This window comes from Melopsittacus undulatus, chromosome 11 (genome assembly GCF_012275295.1).
Source record: "Melopsittacus undulatus isolate bMelUnd1 chromosome 11, bMelUnd1.mat.Z, whole genome shotgun sequence".
Taxonomy (NCBI): Eukaryota; Metazoa; Chordata; class Aves; order Psittaciformes; family Psittaculidae; genus Melopsittacus; species Melopsittacus undulatus.
In genome coordinates, this window is record NC_047537.1 from 12,083,570 (window position 1) to 12,101,351 (window position 17,782).

Below are 17,782 nucleotides of genomic sequence, written 5' to 3' on the forward strand. Positions count from 1 at the left end.
CCTACAGCTGTCTCCACCTTCCTCTCCAGCCTGACCTCACTTCCTCCATCTCCATCCCTGTCTGCCACCATTTCTCCAGACATCGCCTTCCTCTGCCTTGCCAGGCATGGCCACAGGGCACCATGGCTGGTGCTCTTGGCCCTGCCACCTCCCACCCCGCACACAGCATTGGCCCTGCCAAGCCCCATGCCCAGGGTCATGCCCACCGCCATGGGACACCACAGTCCCAGGACCACCTCTATATGGGACACAATGCCCTTCCCACCCCTGTGCACTGCCCCAGGCACCACACTGGGCTCCTTTCAGTGTCTTTAATAGAAACGGTGTGCAGTGGGCAGCAGCCCCTGTGTACAAAAGCTGGCTGGAGAAATCCTGGGTTGCATAGAGTGTGGTGTGGGGACCCCCAGCCCCCCAACAGCTGCCTTTTGGAAAACAAAAAGCACCTGAATAAAACTCTCCAGCTACAATAAATACTCTCGTGCCTTAGAGCTGACAGGGCTGGGGAGCCCCTGTCCGCCTGCTCCATGGGAAGGGGCATGGGCAGGGGGGTGAGTGGTGCTCCTAGCTCAGGATACTCCTGGCTCTGGTTTCAGAGCCACCAGTTTGGGATGTCCCCAGGTCAGGAACATGCAGTTTGGGATGCCCCTGTTTGGAATGCCCCTGGGTCGGGGTGCCCTGAGTCAGCATACCATCATCTGGGAGCCCCCACGTCAGGATTCCCTGTTCGGGAGCTTCCAGTTCAGGACAGCCCCTGTTGGGGAACCACTGGGCTGGGATACCCTGGTTTGGAATTCCCCCAAGGTTGGGAGCCTCCAGCTCAGGATGCCCTTGGTTCAGGATGTCCCTGGTTTGGGAGCCCAAAATCAGGATGCCTTCATTTGGGAGGTTGGGGATGCTCGCTGTTTGGGAGGCCCTCCCATGGTTTGGGATGACCCATCTTAGGGATACCTGACTGTCTCCACTGGGATGCCCCCAGGTTGGGATGTTCCTGGCTCAGCGTGACCTTTGTTTGGGATCCCCTGGCTCAGAAGCCCTTGTGTTGAGACACCCCCAGCCAGGGAGCCCCCATGGCGGGAGCCCCACTGGCCATGGCTCAGAAGCTGGACTCGGGCACTGCCGGGCGCTGCAGGGAGCCTGTGAGCTGCTGCCCGCGCCGCAGCGTGGCCCCAGGGGGACCCCAGGCGGGCAGGGGAGGCCCCCCCGTGCCCGTGCCCGTGCCCGTGCCCCTGCCCAGCGAGGCCGAGCGCCGCAGGCCTCCCTCCCGGTGCAGGGGCAGGCTGGCCAAGCTCCGCGAGTGCACCAGGGCTGCCAGGCTGGGGTCACCCGCATCCCCCTCTGCCCGCGGCAGCCCCCCCGTGCCCCTCCTGCTCTGGCTTCCGAGGGGCACACGCAGGGACCCCTCGGGACCGGCGCTGGCCGCTCGCCGCAGCGCGGGCACGCGCAGGGGCTGGCGGGGGGTGCCCCCTGTGCCGAGCGGGAGCAGCGAGCGCTGCGTGCAGCGAGGCCGGCGCCCGGACTCCAGGTAGGACACGAGCTCTCCCGGGCCCCGCTCCTGGCACGCGAGGGACCGGCCGCCAGTGGCAGGGGGATGGGCGCTAAGGCTGCGGCGCTGCACGCCCCGCACAAAGGGCCTGGCCTCGAAGCCTCCTGCAATGGCAGACACGAGTGAAGCAGGAGGATGTGGGAGCCCCCCGGGGTGCTGGGGAGGGGAAGGGGTGCTCACATCACCTTTCTCCTGGGCAGCAGTGGCATGGTGGGTGCCCGGCAGGGAGGGCTGGGCAGCTGCAGTGTCCCCTGTGCTGCTGTCCAGGCGGGACAGCCAGTGCTCCGCCAGCGGGGAGCCTGTGGGGAGCGGGAGCTGGGCTGGGCTGCAGGGCTCTGCTGGGCTCCCATCCCGGGTGGCCGCTGCTGCAGCACCCAGGGGTGTTCAGCAGTGGGGGAGCACTGGGCTCAGACCAGCTGTGCATGCTTGTGCACATCTGAGTTGTGTGCACATGCACATCTGCATGGGCAGACGTGCATGTCTGCGTGTGCATGCCTGCGTGTGCATGCCTGCATGCACAAGTGCACGGTGAGTGTGAGCACTGTGCAGCTGCAGTCTGAAGCACAGGGGGTGGAGGGGTGTGCACCAGCAGTGCTGCACGCACCAGCCGTGCTGCACGCCTGCATGTCCCCACCACACACACCCATGTGCACATGTATGTGCATGTGTGCGCTGGGCTGCAGGAATCTGTGCATGTGCATCTGCTTACACACGTGTGAAAGTGTGTGCACATGGGTGTGCTGGGTGTGCATACTACACACAGGTATGCACATACACCTGGCTACAGCTGTGCCATCCGTGCATGGCTGTGTGTGCATGGCACTGCGCATGAAGCTGTGCAGAATGCGCACACATTTGGCTCTGCTGCACGCACATGTGCTGTGTTCTCCGTGCACGTATGTGCGCTCAGATGTGCTATGCATGCCCGGGGCGGTGGCAGGGAGGTTGGAGTGCTCACCCCTGACGGAGCTGCCAGCAGACCATGTGGGCACAGCCTTGCGGCGCTGGTAGAAGAGAATATAGGCGCTGCGGGTGCTCACCTCGGCCTCCGGCACCCCCTCCACCCTGCTGTCGTCGTAGCTGTACCACTGCCCATCCAGGGCATTGCAGCAGTAGGCTGGGGGCAAGAGGTAAGGAGGGGACACAGGGGTGAGAGGTGTCATGGCCCTTGTCTGCCCCCGGTCCCAGGGTGCAGCGCAGAGTATAAGCCCTAACATGGGGACAGCCTGGGGATGCAGAACGCTGTTGTGAGGAAGCACGTCTCAGTGCCATGCGTGCCCTGGCATGGTTGAAAAGCCCTTGTACATGTGCCCTACGCCCCAGCTTGCCTATGCTGTGCCCCATGGCCACCCCCTGCAGTGCTCCTCCCAAGCCTGTGCCATGGCCCATGGCACACCCCTCTCCAGTCTCCCCCAGGCTCATGCAGTACCCCATGGCATATCCCCCTGCAGTGCTCCCAAGTCCCTACACCTTGCTCCATGGCACGGCATGGCTTGGCCCCCAACCCCATTGCATACCCCACACCTACCCCCCTACCTTGCCCCATGACACCCCCCAGCAGCACCCCCCACTCAGGTTCTGCGTCCTGCTCACCAGTGTAGTGCCCACCCTGCAAGCTGCCGTGGTGGTTGCAGACCGCGTACAGGTCGTAGAGGGAGTCACGGGGGCAGCCTGGGGGCAGGCGGGGGGGGCCCTGCCAGGCCCAGCGCCCCAACAGCTGCCCACCAGCTTGGCCCCGCTGTGCCACGTGAGGGGCCATGTCGAGACCCCGCAGGGGGAACCTCACCAGTGTGGTGAGCTTGTGCCGGTGCTCAGCCACCTGGCGAAAGCGCTTGAGGTGGATGATGAGGATGTCGGGCAGTGTCCAAAGGCTCAGCTTCACCATGCCCTGCTGGGGCACCTTGCAGTGCGGGCAGCGCCAGGCGTCATCCGGGGCCAGCTGGAGACACCCCATGCCATGGTCACCTCCCTCCCCAGCAGCCCCAGCACAGCAAACCCTGACAGCCACCGTGCAGTGGGCAGAGCTTGGCCTCGGGGGGGCTCTGCTGGGTGCAGGCAGAGTGCAGGCAGTGTGCAGGAAGGGTGCCTGCTGCCTGTGTGGCTGGTGGGATGCCCGGTACCTGCTCCTCCTTGGTGTAGAGCTGGAAGCATTCATCCAGTGTGCAGCTGTGCTGCTGCCCATGCGCTTGCTGCTGCAGCCGCACACTCTCCGCATCCTGCACCACCTCCTCCTGGAGGTTGCCGAAAAGGCTGGGGGGGGGCAGTGACATGACAGCGGAGGGGGGTCAGGGAGGGTGAGCCCAGTGCTGGGATGCTTCACCCCTCTGGGTGCAAGGCACTCACCGCTCTTTGGTGCTCACATCCCACTCCACCGTCAGCTTCACATGGGGAGGGCCACCTGCCCCACTCAGCTGCAGGGCTCTGGGGGTGAGGATGAGGCAAGATGCCCCCAAAACCCTTGTCTCTGTGGGGCCATCCCCTCTGCACCCCACAGTGGCAGGCAGGGATGGCCACTACCTCCCCATTTAACACCCGCAACGGAGACACAGGGATGGGGACCTAGTGCCTGAGGAGAAAGGTGGCCACCACTGCAGCCACCCATGCTGACACTGTGGCCAGCCACAGGGACACCTTTGGCCATTCATGGTGACAACACAACCATGCAGAGGGACACTATGACTTCCCACAGGGACACTGTGACCATCCATGGTGACACCACTGCACCCCTGGGGAGTGGGTGGATATCCTGGGGACAATCCTGTCCCTGCAGTGCCCTTACCTGTCGACGGCAGGGTGGCAGAGAGGGCGGGGGTCCTGTGGGGACAGGTAGGTGCAGGGGTCTGAGCCCCCGGCCAGGCGGATGCGGAAGAGGGCCCCTGTGCCCTGCAAGGAAGAGGGGGCTGTGGGGCTGTGGGGAGGCAGAGCCTTCCTGCCCTCCAGCAGCAGCCGGGGGAACCATGCTTCGTGAAAGAAGACACAAAAAAACTCAGAAATAAGATTTCTTTGGTCCCTGTGGCTGGGCTGGCAAGGGACACACATGGAGATGGGGATGTGGGGATGGAGGATGACCCATCCTGCTGGCCACAGTGTGGCTGGAAGGCAAAGGGCAGCACGGGGACACCAAGGCCCATAGGATGGTGGCACCAGGGTGCTGAGGAGGGTGGCTGGGCTGGCGCAGCTCTGCTGCGGGAGCTGGTTGGCACTGAAGCCACACATGGTGTTGCTGTAGCCACCCATGGCAACACCACTGGCCACCTGCAGTGACAATGTGACCATCCACAAGGACACCAACAGCCACCGACAGGGACACTGTGGCCACCAATGGTGACACTGGCCACTGTGGTGACAACATGACCACGAACAAGAAGACTGCTGCCACCCATGGTGACACTGTGGCCATGCTCTGTGATGCCTCTGCCTGTCTGCAGTGTGAATATGACCACCCATAGTGAGAGCATGGCCACCCACAGTGACCATGAGCCACCAGCACCAACACCACAACCACCCCCAGGGTTATCACAACCCACAGTGACCCTGCAGCTGAGCACAGCTCCACCATGATCACCCACAGTGACACCACAGCCATTGATGGGGCCACCACGGCCACATACAGCTGCACCAGGGCGTGTTCTACTACAGCTGCTAGTGGAGACACCATGGCCACCCATGGCTCCATCTCTGCCACAGCTGCAGTGGCAGCGGGTGTCCCCCCCATCACACTCACCTTTGCCTGCACCTCTCCCTGCAGCAGGGCCCGCAGCTGGGCTAGGATGCTCTGCTGGAGCTGCTCCCAGGAGACACTCCTCTCTTCCCGCAGCAACAGTGGTGGCCCGAACCTGGGGACAGTGGGGGACACGCAGCTGAGCAGGGACCCCCCATGCCCCATCCCACCAGGGGAACAGCGGCAGCGCTGTGCAGGTGAAGTGCGGGCAGGGCAGGCAGGTACCTGGCGAGCTGGGGGCCGGTGCCCACTGTGTTGCAGAGCAGCAGCAGGATGCGGCTGCCTGCCCCGCGGTGCAGACAGTCAGAGGAGCGGGCGGCAGCCGGTCCCTGGTGCGGCCCCTCGGGCTGGGCAGCCCCAGGAGAGGAGGGCAGGCTGCACCCTGCAGGCACAGCACATCCTGATGCAGCCCTGCCTCTGCACCCACACCTCCCACCAATCACAGGTCAGAGGTCTTGGCCTTCAATCACTGCAGAGCATGCCTGCTCCCAGCCAGCTACTGGCAGGAGGGTGAGGGGGTGTGAGGGGGTAAATGAGACTCCCACCAATCACAGCAAAGCACCCCTGCTTCCAGCCAATGGAACAAGGCTCCCACCAATCACAGTGGGACACACCTGCCTCCCACCAACCACACCACGAGTGCCAAGACTCCCACCAATCACAGCAGAGAGGGTTCCAACAACCCCAACAGAGTATACCTACCTCCCACCAATCACAGGGTGGAGGGAAAAGGGTTTTCACCAATCACAACAGAGCCCACCTGTCTCCCTCCAACCACAGCTAAAGATATGTTACCCACCAATCCCAGCAGAGACCACTTCCCCCAATCCCACTGGAGTGTAACTGCCTTTGACCAATCACAGCAGACAAGATGCCACTCCCCCACCAATCACAGCACACTCTGAGCCACCGATCACAGAAAGGGGAACGACTGCCTTGTACCAATCCCAGGGATGCTCCTGCCTCTCCCAGCACTGCCTGAGTTGCTCCCAACCAATCAGAGTGGCAGCTGCAGCCAATCGAGGAGGCCGGCGGTGGTACCTGTGCGGCGGGCGGGGGGGGGCTGGAAGGCGTAGAGTGGAGCCCCCTCCCCAGCAGCACCCAGCTCCTCTGCATCACCCAGGGAGCGCAGGAGGCCCTGCGGGGACACCTCGGCCAGGATCACCTGCAGGCAGCACCGGCACCCTCAGCATCCCTGCAGGGGTCCTGACCCCCCCCCCCCAGAGCCGTGCCCTCACCCCATTACCTGCTCTGGAGGGATGCATCCCTCCCGCGCCACCATCCTCCGCAGCTCAGCGACGGTGGCCAACAGGGGCACAGCCAGCCCCACGCGCACGAACCTCCAGCGCTCGCACTGCAGCACCAGGGTGACGTTGAGAGCCCTGCGGACACGGCAGGGTTGTGGGCAACACACCTCAGCCACCACGCTGAGACTGCTCAGCACTGAGGCTGCACCAGCACTGCTTGGGACCACACCGGGACCACCTCACCCCAGTACAGTGGCTCTGACCCTGGGATAGTAAACACCCACTAGACACAGCTCCTGCAATGGTGCTGTCACCCATCCCCAGTGCTGCCGCCACCTCCCCCAGGCAAGCCAATTACTTGGAGCACCCCAGCACCAGTGGTTGTGCCTCTTGCCGCACTGGTGAGTGGCTGGGGATGTGCAAGGCCAAGCTCACCTGGTCTGGCGCAGTGGGATGGGCAGGGAGATGCACAGGAAGGGGTCGAAGGTGTTGCTCTGCTTCAGGCAGTGCGGGCATGTCAGGGAGGACCTGTGAAACACAGCCAAGCTGCAACACCAGCACTGGCATGGCACCCCTGGCATCCCCACCTACCCTCGGGCTGCAGCACCCTGCCATGGTACTCGCCTGCCCCATCCAACAATTTGCTCACTCTGAAACCTAACAAGGCCATCCACAGTAATTGGCACTAGAGAAGCCAGAGTGAAATCGCAAGATCTCCTACTTCCCATGCATGGCTATGTCACCAGAACACCCTGTCTTACACCTACTGTATTCCCAAGTTCTTCTCCATTCACCATCCAGTCTGTAATAGACCTTGCCCCTGGCCTGGCAGAACTTGATGAGGTTCATGTGGGCAAAGTCCTCCAGCCCATCCAGGCCACTCTGATGGTATCCCCTCCCTCTAGTGATCAATGGTGTCACTCACCACAGTGTCACCTGCCAACATGCTGAGGCTGCACCCAATCCCCCTGTGTCACTGACAAAGGTACTGGTCCCAGTATGGACCTTTGAAGGATACCATGCCTTACTGGGTTGCTCTACCACCAAGCCAGCAGCACTGACACAGGACAACCAGGGCATGCCCTGCCCATGCCCTACCTGCAGCTCTGCCTGACACCAAGGCTGAGCCCTGCCAGGTTGGCATCCACCCTGCTTTCACCAGCATACTGCTATCGGGGTGAAAACTCAGGTGTCCCAACAAAAGCCATCTTGTGGTGACTCTCCCCACCCTGGGGTGCTGATAACCAAGAAAATGGCTCAAAGCTTCATTAGGGCCAAGGCGAGGCAGGCAATGGGGTCTCCAAAGCAGGGAGTAGGAAATGCCCTGGGAAGGTGGGTAGCAGGACCGGGGGCTGATAATGGACATGGTTGACATCACCCTCTGTGCCCTCACTCTCAAAGACCAGGCATCCACACACACATCAAAACATGCTCCAGGGATTCCTGAGCTGGCACAACCCCCAGGACATGAGGGCTGTGATGGGAGCAGGGAGCAGGCAGGACACTGCCGTGCACTGTCATGGGGATTTGGCCTCCCACCATCCCTGAGTCTTTTCTGGTACTCACAGAAATGTTTGCTGGCATTGAAGAGGATTAAGAAATGTCCCAAATTCCTTCACCTGCTGTAAGACCTGGAGGGAAGCAGCTCCCAAACCCGGGGTTGGATGGGCTGCCTGGCTGGCTGCATGGATGCATGGAAGGATGATGGGTGGATGGGTGGATGGTTGGCTGGCTGGCTGGCTGGTAGGAAGGGGGGGGTGGGTGGGTGGGTGGATGGATGGAAGGAAGGGTGGGTGGATGGATGATGGATGGGTGGATGGATGGATGGATGGATGGATGGAAGGAAGGGTGGGTGGATGGATGGAAGGAAGGGGTGGGTGGATGGATGGATGGATGGATGGATGGGTGGATGGATGCATAGATGCATGCATGCATGGATGGATGGGCAGATGGATGGATGGAAGGATGGGTGGATGAATGCATGCATGCATGCATGGATGGATGGAACCTCTCTGCAGGGCTGAGCTCTCCCTGGTTCATCCCTTCCCTGGACACCTGTCTGCAAAGCCCCTCCAGTGCTGCACAGGGCTGCAAGATGGTAAAGCCCTGGCTAGGCAGGATCCAGCCCTCACAACTCACCTGTACTGAGCTTGGAAGTGGCTCTGCACAAAGCTCTGCCCATGGGGATGCTGGGTGGCTGGTGAGGAGCTGTCGGCACCACTCCCATCCTCACTAGGCTGCAGAGGCAAGAGACAAGCAGGTGAGTGAGGTGCTGGGGTGACCCCACACCCTTTAGGGGTTGGGGACACGTGCCAGTTAACCAAACCCAGCTTTGGTGTCCCCATGGCTTGAGGATGAGCTGAAGATGATGCTGAAGCGATGTGTGCCTGGCACCCGCACTGCTGTCCTCTCCATGCTCCCTGCATGTCTTCTCCTAGGGAAACCCTGAGATACGTCCCATCCACCAGCCAGCCGGGGGGGAGGGGGAACACACTGAGGGTTCACCCCGTGCCCCAGCACCTCCACTGGGGAAAAGCTTGAGCGGGGAGGAAGTTGGTTCCCACTAACAGCCCCTCCCAAGGAGCACTGGCACACAAGGGCACACCGAGCAGGGCAGGCAGGCTCAGCAGTGAGGGGTCCACAGCACCCTGGCACCTACTGTGCTGGCAAAAGCATCCATGGGTGCTGAGAGCAGCTGGGAAACTGGGGCATGCAGGGGTGAGATCCTGAGATGGGGCAGTGGGCAGGTGTCTGTGTGTCTGTCTGCACGTCCATGTGTTCGTGTGTGTGTCTGTGTGCAAGAGGAGCCCTGGAGCGGGTGTGCATGTTCCTGCCCAGGCCTTCCCCAAGGCAAATGTGACCCGAAGCAAATGAACCACATGCAAATTCCCAGGGTCCCGGAGCCGACAACAGCCCCCAAGGTGCAGTGCCCCCCAGAAATGGCCCCTGGCACAGCACCCAACACGGCACCCAGCACAGCACCCAGCACCCAGCACAGCACCCAGCACAGCACCCAGCACAGCCCAGATGCTGCCTCGTGGTGAGTGAGGAGCTGCAAAGGGGGAGCCCTCTCCATGCCCCCTGCTTGGTGCACGAGGAAACTGAGGCACAGGCTCTGCTCTCCCTGTCCTTCACAGGGACTGATATGGAGGATGGTGCTGGCAGAGTTCTGCCACTCGCTCCTAGGGCCAGAACAGGATCTTCTCTCTATCCTAAGGAAAGGCAAGAAACCAGGAAGGGAGGCAGCTGCCTTTGCTGAACTTGGGAGATGGATCCGGCAGGTAAGATGTGCCCCAGGGACCTCAAGAAGAGCCAAGTCCTCTGCTCTGCTCCATAGGGAAGGGAGACGCTGGGATGTAACCATGTTACACAGCTAAACTTACCTAGTTAAGTGACATCCGCCTGCCTGCATCCTGCCATCTCCCTGCCTGCATCCTGCCATTTCGCTTTCTGCATCCTGCCATTTCCCTGCTCATTTGCTGCCCTGGAAACAGCAGGATGCCCCATCCCCACACAGAGGACAGGAGCCACCAACTTCACCCCCTCCTATGGCCATGCAGAGCTGGATGGCAGAAGAGAAGTTGCAGAAAGGAGCCTGGTCTGGGGTAAGATGGGGAGGTTTTGTTGTTGTGGTGAATAAGACTGAAAATCAATGAGGTATTTGGCTGGGAGGTGAACTTTCCTTGTGCCATCTGCTGACACTGGGTCCTGCTGAGCCTGACATATCCTTATGGGTTGCCCGGGGCCAGGGTCCATCTGGTGGAGCAGGAGGGGATCTGGACAGCCTCTGTGCTGCATGTGGCCCTCAAAATCTCCCCCAGACCCAAAGGGATGCCTCCACCTCCAGCCCTCCTGGCAGCCAAGAGAGGTGCCGTGGGTATTGCCACGGCACCACCTGAAATGCCAGCAACCACAGCCGCGGCATGCATTGGCATCTTGAGAGGCTCTGGAGATGGGCACCACATCTGAACTGTGCCACATGGGACAGAGCTGTGCACACACAAGGCTGGAGGCCAGACTTGCACCCCTTGGCCACAGCCACAGTGAGGCCCCAAGCTGGGGGCAGGGAGAATAAAGCTGCTCCCAGGACCACTGTGCCCAACTGGGACAACCCAGTGCTGAGCCGAGCCACTGCGGCAAACCTGGCTGGACAAATCCATCTGCTGCAACAGGCAGCTCCCCGGCAGGCAGGGAGCAGGCAGGGAGCAAGCAGGGTGTAGGCAGGGAGCAAGCAGGGTGTAGGCAGGGAGCAGAGAGGGAGCAGGCAGGGTCAGGGCGATGGCATGAGTGCAGATGGATGGAAGACTTAGTTCATCATTGTGCCAGCACCAAAGCCGCCGACCACTGTAATTACAGCAGGCTTAGCTGGTGGCTGGGGGGCCTGGGAGGAGCTGGATCTCCTCCTGATGAGCAACCCCAAGAACCAGGGTGCACATCCAAGCAGTGTTCTCAGCTGGATGGGCTCTATGCTCCCCCAGCACTACAACCACCCCACCCAGCCCTGCAGCACCAGCATCCCGCCATCCCCCTGGCATCACCTGCATCCCCATCCCACACCGGGATCAGGGGGACACCTCCAGCCCTCTCCCTCCCAGGACACCCCTGGTCCCAGACCTGGCACTGACCCCCACCCCATGCCAGGGTGTGAGAACCCCCTGGTGGGGTCACCCACCTCTTCGGAGACACAGGTCTGTGGGGCCAGGGAAGCGGCGCCCAGGTCCTCATGCATGCGGTCCAGCAGCCAGAGCAGGAACTCAAGGGCGTCGTGCTGCGCATTGCCCTGAAACTGGGCGCTGTGCTTGGAGACAATGTTCTGCAAGAGACAGGCCGGGAGGGTGCTGAGCCCGGGTCAGTAACACCCACCCCAAAATCCCACCCCTGCAACAGTGTCTACGCTCGCCCTGGGACAGCAGAGCAGTGAGGACACTGGGACAAGCAGCCAAAAGAACAGCTCCATGGCCCATCACTGTGGTGTGCCAGCTTTCAGCTGCTGGGATGCCCCCAGGAGGCAACAGGGCAGACCCCAAAAACGCCCATATGGGCAAGTGCAGCCCATGGGGACACACCAGCAGCACCTGCCCCATGTGCTCTGAAAGCATTAACACAGTGTAACAGCCAAAGGAAGGCAATTCCCAGTGCTGGGATGCCCCTGCAGGCAGCAGCTCTCCCCCAGGCCCTGCCTGCGCTTGCTGCCCCATCACCAACAGGCAGCTGCCTCCCCTGCCAGGCTCTGCCCCTCCACCCAAAGCCCCGTCAGCTCTCCTCTGCTCACCCCTCTCATCCTTCCCCCCCAGCATTTTGGCTAATTTAGCATTAATTTTGCTATTAGGCAAGAAGCACAATGACCTTGCCTAATGGGATGCACCCCCCTTGCCAGGGGACATGATGGGAAGAACAGGGCTGGGAATGCTATAGAATCACAGGCTGGTTTTGGTTGAAGGGACCTTAAAGCTCATTCAATTCCAATCCCTTCCATGCCCAGGGACACCTTCCACTAGAGCAGGCTACTCTGGGCCATAGGGCCAAGGATGCTGTGGGGCCAAGGCAGTGCCCGAGTGGGATAATGCCCATCGGGTGCCATCAGGCCACCATGGTAGTGCTGAAGCTGGCTCCCTCGCTGAGCCAGCCGAGGCTCCAGGGGCACTTCGTGCCTGTGGTTCAGGTGGCCCTGGGGGAATGTGCCATCAGCCGATGCCAGGGTGCCACCAGCACAGGAGAGCTGTGTCAACAGCTCCCAGGGGAGCAGCCAGGGTGGGTCCCTGACTCCCAAGCCCAGGATGCACGGGGATGGGGGTGCAGGGAGCACCCTGAAAGGTAGAGCTGAGGATTCCCAAGGCCTCAGCTCCAAGCCTGGTATAGTGGTGGCTGCTCAGAGCCAGGAAAGGACAATTTTAGGAGCTCAGTCCCAAGGCCAGAACTGGGAGGGAGAAACACAGAGCATCCCTGTGGATTTTAACCAGCTGATAGTTAAAGCCCAACCATCCGTGCTGGGACTGAGACCTCAGACATGGCCAGGAAGCACCCTGAGCCAAGACTCCCTCCAGCCCACCCTTAGTGGCACAAGCATCCTGGTACAAGCAGAGGGAGTGAGGTCACCGCGGGTAGGCTTAAAGCAAAATGAGTCAGACTCTGCTCTGATTTTTAAAATCTTCTTTAGGCAGATTTAAGAAGAAAAACAACAAGGTGGAAATTCACAGAAGATGCAGGTAACACCTGGAGAGAGGAAATCCAAAGGGGAGGCTGGAAGTTTGAGGGTTTGTTCGGCTTTGTGCCTAAGGAATGTGCATGTTTGGGAACTGAGAGCATGGAAATGCTGCACCCAGCACTGCAAGAGCTCATTACTTTGCTACAAGAAACTGAAAGGCAACGAGCTCCCATGGGCAGGTCCCTTGGAAAAGGCAGTGCAGAGCAGCCGGTATCCCAGAACCAGCCTGGCTGCAGGAAACCCCAACCCGGGAAAGAGCCTGGCTTCCTGGTGGCTCCTCCAGTCACTTTGCAAACGAAGCAGCAGCTGAATTGCAGCACCAGGTCCCTGCTGAGCTGTCACTGGTGGACACGTGTCCCTCAGCGTAGGGAGCTGCGATGCTGGGTTCAAAGCACTGCCCTGTCCCTATCCCAATGATGGGCACAAGCCTGCAGAGCGCTGGTACATACCCAGCAGGGACATGATGCACTCACCAATGGGGCCTGAGGCCACTGAGTTAGGCTCCTGGAGCACCCTCCTGCCTTGCCCCACCACCACAGCCAGCATCCTGCTTGCCCTTATCGCTCTGAGGGGTTGGAGCTCACCCGGCCAAGGGAGCTCAGAGCTGAAGCGAGAGCACCCCAGGCGGAGCTGGGTGACAACAGCAAGGCTGGGGGCAGCCAATGGAGCAGGGAGAGGTCCATGGGGAAGATGAGGCAAGGGAGTGGGTGCTTTGAGCAGGGGATGCCGGTGGGTCCTGTGAGCTGGGGGTGCTGGCAGGTGTTGGGAGTGGGTGAATGCAGGTGGGTGCCGCTGCTGGGAGGGTGCTGGAAGATGCTGATGGTGGCAGCCAGTCCTGTGAGCTGGGAGTGCCAGTAGGTGCTGCGGGCTAGTAGGGGCGCTGGTGGGTGCTGGCAGTGCCAGTGGGTGCCGAGAGTGGGGTGATGCTGGCAGGTCCTGTGAGCCGGGCTCCCGCCGGGGTGCGCAGGGCAGAGCCCGAGGCCGCGGAGACGGGCGCGCCGGCGGGGCCGTACCTTGAACTCGGCGGAGAGCTGCGGTGTGTAGTCGCGGGTCCAGAGGGCGCGGACCAGGGCCGCCAGCCGGTGGGTCACCTCGGCGCGGGCCCCGCGGGCGCGGTAGCGGCCCAGAGCCAGGAGCTCGGCGAGCGGCGCGGTGTTGCTGAGGCACTGCACCACCGCGTTCATGAAGCACGTGTTGCCCAGGTTCCGCAGCCCCTGCGCGCCCGGAGGCCGCTCCCCGCCGCCCCCCGCGGCCGGCTCCCCGGGCCGCCGCCGCCGCCTCTCGCCCCCGTGGCCGCCCCCCCGGAACCCGCCCTCATCGTCCTCGGGCGCGGCTCGGCGCGGCCCGCGGCCCCCCGCCAGGCGCGCCCAGGTGCGCAGCAGCCTCCCCGCCAGGCTGCCCAGCGAGCGCAGCCCCTGCCGCCGCCGCCCCGCCGGGCTCCCGCCCCCCCTCCGCCGCCCGGTGCCGCTCCGCGCCGCGCTCATGGCTCCGCGCGGCCGCCGCCCGCTCCCGACGCCGCCGCGGCGCGCATGGCCCCGAGCGGGCGCTGACGGCTCCGAGCCGGAGCCAGTGCGGGGCCGAAGGCGCCGGGCGGGACGGTTTATAGGCGGTGGCTCCTCCCCCGGGCTGGGTCTGCGGGAGGTGAGAGGGGAGGGAGCCGGGAAGAGGAGGAGGAGCGGGGCTGTTGCCGCTGAGGGCCTGGGCGGGTGAGCCCCGGTGTCCCCAGCAGCACCAGGGGCTCTCCCGGGGGTCCCGGCCGGGCCCCACCGGTGCCGCCCCGCTGCCCTCAGCATCACTGAGGGGGTCACAGCAGCACCGAGAGGGGGTGTCCCAGGCCTGCCACCTCTGGGAGCTCCTCTCTGGGCCCCTTGCCCAAGGTGGTCACCTTTGTGCCTGTCACCGAGGTCACCTCCGCACAAACCCGGGGTTGAGGCTTCGCCTGCCTTCTGCCCACCCTTCACTGGCCGGCACCGCAGGCGGTGCTCGTCTGACATCTGGGGAGGGACAGTGACACCAGCACCAGAGCACTCCCTGTGTGGCCAGAGGGGTCCAGCATGGCTGAGGCCCCCAGGTCACCTCCCTGCCCCCTGCCCGTGGCACCACCAGCCAAGCAAACCCACTGTGGTTTTTCAGGTGGTTTCCGGCCTCGTCGGGTCTGTCCCATGGCACCACACCGGCACTGGGACAGGGACTGCAGTGGGTCCAGCTCGATGTGAACCAGTGGCAGTGCGTTGCTCTTCATATGGCTGCGGGAGACTCAACTCCCCCAACACCGTCTGCCCATGTGAGCCTGGGACCTGCTGGCCTCTGCCAACAGCCCGGCACCAACCCCGGCTCAGGGGTCCCAGCACCCCACACCACTGAAGTCACAGCCCAGCCATGGATCCACGAGCCCAGGCACGTCTGGTGTAGCTGCTGTCCTTAACCAGGGCCATGGGGCTGGGGAATGATGGGATGGGAAGGAGGCAGGCAGGGTGCCACTGAGTGTCACCTCGCTGCAGGGCAGGGGGCTGCAGTGGCCCCAGTGCAGCCCAGTAGCTTTCCTGTCCCTGGGGAGCTGCCAAGGTCAGTGCTGGGCAGCAAAGGGGGTCCCTGGTGGGTGCTGTGAGCTCTCTTCCATCCCTACAGGGCTTGCCATCATCCAGCAACATCTCTGCGGGTCCCAAGGGAGGATCTGCTGTGCCAGGAAGCCTCCCCTCACCTTCCTTGCCCTGCAGAGGAGGGAGGCACTGCCAGCAGCCTGGGCATCATCAGGTGCAGCTGAGCCTGCCCCGGACGCTGCTGGGGATGAGGCAGCTTCAGAAGAGAAGGGGCTGCACAATGGAGGAAGGGCCAGGAGGTGCTGTCATGATCCCTCCTCCCATGGAGCAGGGCTGTTGCTGCCCTGGCAGCCGTCAGTGTGGTGGGACTGGAGCAGGGCAGAGAGGGGCTGTGTGCTGCCAAAACCCATCCTGGCCGGGAGATGTGGGGCAGACATCGAGCACGAGGGGAACCAGCTGCCCGTGGCTCCTCTGGGACAGCTCCTCCACCAGTGGCCCTGGAGTGCTGCAGGCTCAGGAGCTGCTTACCCAGAGCAGAGAGGACTGCTCCCAGCTGGAGTTTTCCTCTGACCGCAGCCACCCTAAAGGGGACAGGATGTGCTCTGAGAGCCTGGCTCTCATGAGGGCACCCCTGACTCTCAAGTTCTTTGCACTCATGGTTAAAGCTCATTTCTCAGCATCCTCCTGGCCAGAGGGTGGGAAAACCCACCTTTACAAAGCCAGTATTCAGAATGTTCCTTTTAGAAAGGCATCCTTAAAACTAGTCTCCCTTCTCCTACACAAAGGTCCCAGTCCACAAAGCAAAGTCTCAAGCATTCCCTGGGGCTCCTGGCAGTTTCATGGCCCTGCTTACAGCCCTGTCCTGCTGCAGAGCCTGAGGAGATGGAAACTGGAATCCACTGGAGCATTTGCAGAAGGCTGTGGGGATTTTTTTCTTCTATCTATCTGAATTGTTTACCAAAGGCAGGTTATGCCTTGTGCAGTGTGGGGAGAACGGGGTTTATTGAATCTAGAAAGCTCCTGGCTTGTTGCAAATTAAAGTACTTGTTATTTCTCTCCAGTTGGCTTTGGCTGGACACTCAAGCCCAGCAGCATCTCACCCGAGCTAAAACAACGGCGGTGGGAGTGACAAAGGGAACCTGATCAGGGCTTGCTGCTGCATCAAGTGGAACAAGAAATCCCAAGCAGCTTGCTAGTGGATGCAACAGAAAGCCCAGAGAAGGACTGCGGAACTCAGAAAATCACAAGGGCAGGAGCCAAATGGAGAGACTCAGATCAGAAACCAGTGTTTGTTAGAAGGGGATGGGCAGAAACTGAGACCTGGTGAGCACATGAAAGGGAAATCATCTAGAATATGACAGTGAAGCAAAGTCAGCTCAAAAATCTCCAAACCTGATGGAATTAGAAAGCATCAGATAATGGAAGTGGCTCTGTGGGGCCCCAGTGACCCGCAGCACAGGGCTGAGGTGTACCAAGAGGCTCCCAGGTCCCTGCTGCCCCTGCAGTGTCAGTGCAGGGAATGGCACCAGCGCATGTCAGCCAACGATGTAAACCTCTGCTTGGATGTTTATGAAGCAGCACCATTCCCAGCACCGGGATGCCAGTGTGCTGGGCCAGCAGCACAGCCCAGCCCCAGAGCAGGCAGCAATATCTTCCCAACAGGTACTACCAGGTTGTTCCAATCTGCAGCAATTAGCAGGCTGGAGCGAGCACCGGGAATGCCTGTTGTGCTCATCTTCCTTTCAGCAATATCATGTTTGTCATCTTCCCTCTTCACATCATTTGGAACATGATACCTTCCTATTCAGGCTGAATCCAATATTTATGGGGGCTGCAGTACACCGGCAGTGCTGGGTTGCGTCAGCAGTTTCTCCCCAAAATGCTTTTTTCGGGGAGCTCTGGCCTGGCCACAGCTTCCGCTGTTCAAGCTGCCATTTGCTGTGTACCAGGCTTAGACTATGGAGCAATTCTGGGAAGGGGAATATCTAATAGCCAGATGCAAAGAGAGGGGGGAAGATGCTTGCTCACTAGTATGGAAAATTCCTGGTTGTTATAGGATGCATTGTCCCATGCCTTGGACACCAGCTGTCTGGGATGAACATGAAAACAGATCTGGTTTGATTAGGGAGATGTGGGGATAGGACAGCTATTGGAAATGTCTGCTCTGGCTGGGCCAGGGAGGAACTTGGCTGTTTGCAGGAAAACAAACCTTGCAAGTTCTGAGCTGAGATGGTTCAAGCCCAGCAGGAATCCATTTCCACAGTGCCAGATCACAGGAATAACAAACCCCAGGGAAACCTTGGCACAGGCTCACTGTGCTTTGCCACAGGACAAGGTTTTCTTTCCTGAAGCCTCCCCTGCTCTCTTGGCTGGGAACATCTGTGTGCCGGAGAGTGAACGTGCTACAAGAGCCAGGTCCTGCTGCCTGGCTCACACCCTGCGGGCAGCTGAGCAGAGACAAGGTGAGGCTGGGAGAACCAGTGTGGTTCTGAGACATTCTGAAGTGCTGCTGCTGGCAAAACATGG

The 17,782-nt window shown here is 61.3% G+C and overlaps 1 protein-coding gene across 2 annotated transcripts; it reads right to left on the minus strand.

Moving 5' to 3' along the window:
• Positions 1 to 297: 297 nt before the first annotated feature.
• On the minus strand, positions 298 to 14,200 carry USP43 (ubiquitin specific peptidase 43). 2 transcript variants are annotated; one of them, XM_034067664.1, is made up of 15 exons: positions 13,730 to 14,200; positions 11,184 to 11,324; positions 8,651 to 8,748; positions 6,947 to 7,039; positions 6,511 to 6,646; positions 6,306 to 6,429; positions 5,490 to 5,646; positions 5,268 to 5,379; positions 4,323 to 4,426; positions 3,887 to 3,964; positions 3,664 to 3,793; positions 3,137 to 3,482; positions 2,584 to 2,660; positions 1,729 to 1,842; positions 298 to 1,647 (listed from the first exon to the last, which is right to left on the minus strand). In XM_034067664.1, the coding sequence occupies exons 1-15, from the start codon at positions 14,198 to 14,200 to the stop codon at positions 994 to 996; spliced, it is 2,835 nt and encodes a 944-aa protein (XP_033923555.1). In that variant the 3' UTR covers positions 298 to 993. The 2 variants fall into 2 exon arrangements, with proteins under 2 accessions (XP_033923555.1, XP_033923556.1); XM_034067665.1 differs by having other exon boundaries at positions 2,502 to 2,660.
• Between the last annotated feature and the right edge of the window lie 3,582 nt (positions 14,201 to 17,782).

Bases quoted from the DNA above. Each gene is read 5' to 3' on its own strand.
- USP43 (XM_034067664.1), bottom strand. From the start codon at position 14,200: ATGAGCGCGGCGCGGAGCGGCACCGGGCGGCGGAGGGGGGGCGGGAGC. The intron at 6,647-6,946 runs GTGAGCTTGGCC...CCGTGTCCGCAG, and splicing joins ATCCCACTGCGCCAGACCAG to GGCTCTCAACGTCACCCTGG. The intron at 5,647-6,305 runs GTACCACCGCCG...CTGTGCCTGCAG, and splicing joins CCCCCCCGCCCGCCGCACAG to GGTGCAGCCTGCCCTCCTCT.